The following is a 3,845-nucleotide window of genomic DNA, read 5'->3' as shown; positions in this document are numbered from 1 at the left end:
TAGAGCAAAATATTGATTAGTTCAGCTAAGCAAGCACTTGTTCATGGAAGCTGATGCATCGAATTAAAGACATACTTAATAGCTACCGATGAAGCAATGTTTAATGAAATGAGGCATTAAGCATGGGCATTCCTCAGGACTTTATTATGAAGTCTTGTCATTTTTATTCTTCACTATAATTTCTTCGTTCTTACTACTGTGCCCAACTTTTAAATGTATCAAACATTCAAGTAAATCCAGATCCGAATGGCTTTCAAATTGTTAAGAACAAGATTTATCCCTCGGAGAAGTGAAACACAAAATAAGCAGCTTAGAAGCATCCACAGAGCCAAAAAAACTTTCGGCCTGACGGCAAATTAACAGCAGGCAAATCACACATCTCCCTGATACTCAGGAGGAATAGTATAACCCAAAACATTCAAATTATGAACATCAAGGACTATAAAATGGATGTCAACTTGTTATTAATATTGGAATTCAATCAATTCCCAGAGTCTAAAATTACAAACAGAGCAACACTGCAGCTGTTACATGAGTGATATTTTAACTTTCACCAAGCTACAAAACAGTATGCCTGCAAAACTTTCTTAGATTCTTCATTGGCTGTAATTTACAAGAAACACTCAATATCTCCAGCAATGGCAGGAGACAGCCAATATCAGCATAATTGTACAACAGAACAACCAAGCATGGGGTTCTATGTTTGGATGAACCCCCGCTTGGCTGCTGTTAAATGATATCCTGATGCTTCCAGGATCTGAAACGGATGAATACAGAAACCTTGATGCTCGGCAATGCTCATCCCATAATCTTATCTTGCACGGGCAAGAGCATCATCTGAACAACAGTCATCAGGTTCATGGGCAAAAGGAATGAATTGGGTTCTTCAAAGCTTTCCAACAGTGTCGTCAAGCCCTTTGAACCAGAACAGACTGACGCAAATATAGCTATGGGAAAATCTCTGTATGCATTTTTCATTCCTTGAATGATTGCATGCTAATTTTCTCCAGCAACAATGGCCAATCTTCACCAAGTTGCTGTGGATTAAGCTCCATGGCAACCTTAAAATCAAGCAAAGATATTGAGCATCGCTGTCGCTGGTCCTGCATAACTTCTACATGTCCACTGGAAGGCGGCATGTGTAAGTGATTACTAGGCCACATGCCATTTATAACCCTGCCCGGTATCTGTTGCTTATTGACAGGGTGCTTTCTTGACTCATGCGCAGACCTTGCTCCAACCAATTCCACACATGACCTGATCAACCTCTTCAAATACACATCCAACATGTTATTCAGTTTATTAGCACAATCGAGTGAAACTCCTCCAAGGCCCTGTACTGCTGCAATCTGCTCCATGCGTTTCCGTAGCGTCTCTGAATCAGACAATCCAAAGCTGTCATAACAGCTAACAAAATCACCAGCATTTGCCATGGAAATAGGTTTCTGGGCCCCACCAACACTGGCTGAGCAAAATGGAATCCCAAGAGGCGCAATTAGAGGACTCCTAGAGAAATTTAATTGGTTAGCTTGCTCCACTTCTTCCCCGTCCTCAAACACAGCAGCTCCAGTCTGATCTTTACTGGGTATTCTTAGTTTTTCAGTGGGTCGAACTGATTCCTCCTTTTCATTCTCAGATTGCTGTGCCACTGCATGGTGATTCTGAACTGGTCTCTGGTAATCGCAAGTAATCAGATCCCCATTTTCCATGTGAAACCTACTACCACTATCTTCTGTACCCACCGACTGATGTGAAACACATACTTTTCCATTTGGCCCCAGCAGACTAGGTGGCCTGTCCCTGATCTTCCGTTCACGAATCCCAGATCTAACCTTTCGTGGGGAAACTGGCAAAACCCCATTTGACCAAATAGGCGGAACATTTTGATTTTGATTCAGAGTAAGGGACCCACTTTGCTCATGGCCATCTTCTCTACTAGGAGAACCTTTTACTGCATGGGTTACAGATTTAGTGAGCACTGTTTCCTGAACTGGTGGCGGCGTCTTGGCCTGACATGCATTCTTCAAGATTGAACAAATCAACTGGTTGTGTAGCGGGAGATTCTCCCTCCCAAGCAGGCGAAGACATGATTGATCAAACTGACTTTTACTTAGCTTCTGACTTAGAAACCTATTCAAGCTATAAAAATACTTTTTAGACCTCTCTGCTCCGATCTTCTTCACAATCTGAGCTTTCAGTTCAGCCAAATCAATTCTAGAACCCTGCTGAGGTTGCATTTCTCAACAAACAGATTCATACACCATCCGCGGAACCGCAAATCCACAGAAAATTAAAAAAAAAAAACACCAAATTGCCTTTTATTCCCACATTCAAACAACCCAGAATTCACCCACCCCCTTACCCTCCAATTCAAATCAAACTCTCAAAACTCTGCATATCTCTATAAACAGACTCAAAACACAATGAACCAAATAAAATAAATAATGAAAACAAAAACCCAATTACCTCAATTACAAACCAAAATTAAAGTTGTTTCCGTTTCCACACAACTCTAAATTCACCCATACACAAGCCATACAATGCAAACCCAAATCTCATCTTCCCAATAACCCAAAACCCTAAATGATCAAACTCACTCCACAACTTATTCAAAAACCGCAAAAACAACCAAAATTCATTAGAATATAAAAATAATCAAAACCCTAGCTTCAAATCACCCGGCCTCTCACCAACTGCGCGAACCGCGAAAGTATATCACTGCACCAAATAAAATTAAAACCCTTTATTCTTTTCACCCAATTAACAAGCTCCAAAGTTCAAAATTCTAAATTTAAACTTAAACAGAAGAGATCAGTGAGTTTATTAATTGAGGTAAAAGCAGAGCACGAATTGGGAAAAAAAATTAAATTGCAACAAAAATAAGCACAATGAAGAGTAAAAACTAAGCTTAAGAGTATGAATTTAAACTTTCTAAATTGATTGAAACCTTACCTTAACGAACTTGACGAATTGCAGAGAAATCGAAACTTCACTCAAACTTCGGTCCGGTTTTTCGCGGCTTCGATTTTTAGCACTTATTATTCTCTTAATTTAATTTTTTTTTTAAAAAGTTAGAGTGCATTTTAAAAAAAAAAAATTAAATTGGGTATTATTGATTTTGGGTATTGAAGCTTTGGCTTTTGTTGTTGTTGGTGATGTGTTAAGCCCGCTCGCACGATCGATCGCTGCTATTAGTTTTTATTTTTCTTCTCTCTCTTCGCTTCTCTTCTTTCTCGGCAGCTCTCACAAGGTCTCACCTTGAATTTTTTTAATTGTAAAAACGTGTTTAATTATTTTTTTCTTCTTTATTTTTGTTTCTTTTTATTTGATTAATTTCGGGTTTTAAAATTGTTCAATCTCAAGTATTATGTTTTTTTTTTTTTACCTACTAGAAATATTTTTGCATTTTTTTTGTATTGAGTTTTGAGGAAATTAATCAACTTCTTATGATTTGTGGGTTTTGTTAATTCCTTAATTTTTTTTTTAATTTGGTTTGTATGATAGAAAATTCAGTTATTTTTATACAAGTATATGCAGGGGTTGACTTTCTCATAGTTTTCGAAACATGCTTCAAATAAGTATTTTTTAACCAACTAATTCATGATGTTGTCCAAAAACAAATTTAGTAATGGATCCCATCATCCCAAGCCTACAAAAAGTATTGTGTTAAGTTTTTATTAACAGTTTATTGGCTCCAATATAATTGAGATTTATTATTATATCAAATTATTTTGAATTACAGAAATTCAAAAATGGAAATGTAATGCATCGAGCTTTGGCAAATGGCTTTTAAGTAGGTTTATTTGAAAATAGAAGGTAAGTTGCTAAAATATATTAATTTGAGC

At 37.1% G+C, this 3,845-nt stretch overlaps 1 protein-coding gene across 1 annotated transcript; it reads right to left on the bottom strand.

The window, feature by feature from the left end:
• Window positions 1-440: 440 nt before the first annotated feature.
• LOC102628352 (uncharacterized) lies at window positions 441-3,331 on the bottom strand. Its single transcript, XM_006483501.4, has 2 exons — window positions 2,953-3,331; window positions 441-2,718 (listed from the first exon to the last, which is right to left on the bottom strand). Exon 2 carries the CDS (start codon window positions 2,235-2,237, stop codon window positions 975-977), a length of 1,263 nt encoding a protein of 420 aa, XP_006483564.2. The 5' UTR covers window positions 2,238-2,718; window positions 2,953-3,331; the 3' UTR covers window positions 441-974.
• Window positions 3,332-3,845: the final 514 nt, after the last annotated feature.

This window comes from Citrus sinensis, chromosome 1 (genome assembly GCF_022201045.2).
Source record: "Citrus sinensis cultivar Valencia sweet orange chromosome 1, DVS_A1.0, whole genome shotgun sequence".
NCBI lineage: Eukaryota > Viridiplantae > Streptophyta > Magnoliopsida > Sapindales > Rutaceae > Citrus > Citrus sinensis.
The sequence above is the reverse complement of the archived record's forward strand: the minus strand, read 5'-3'. Positions and strand labels throughout refer to the sequence as shown.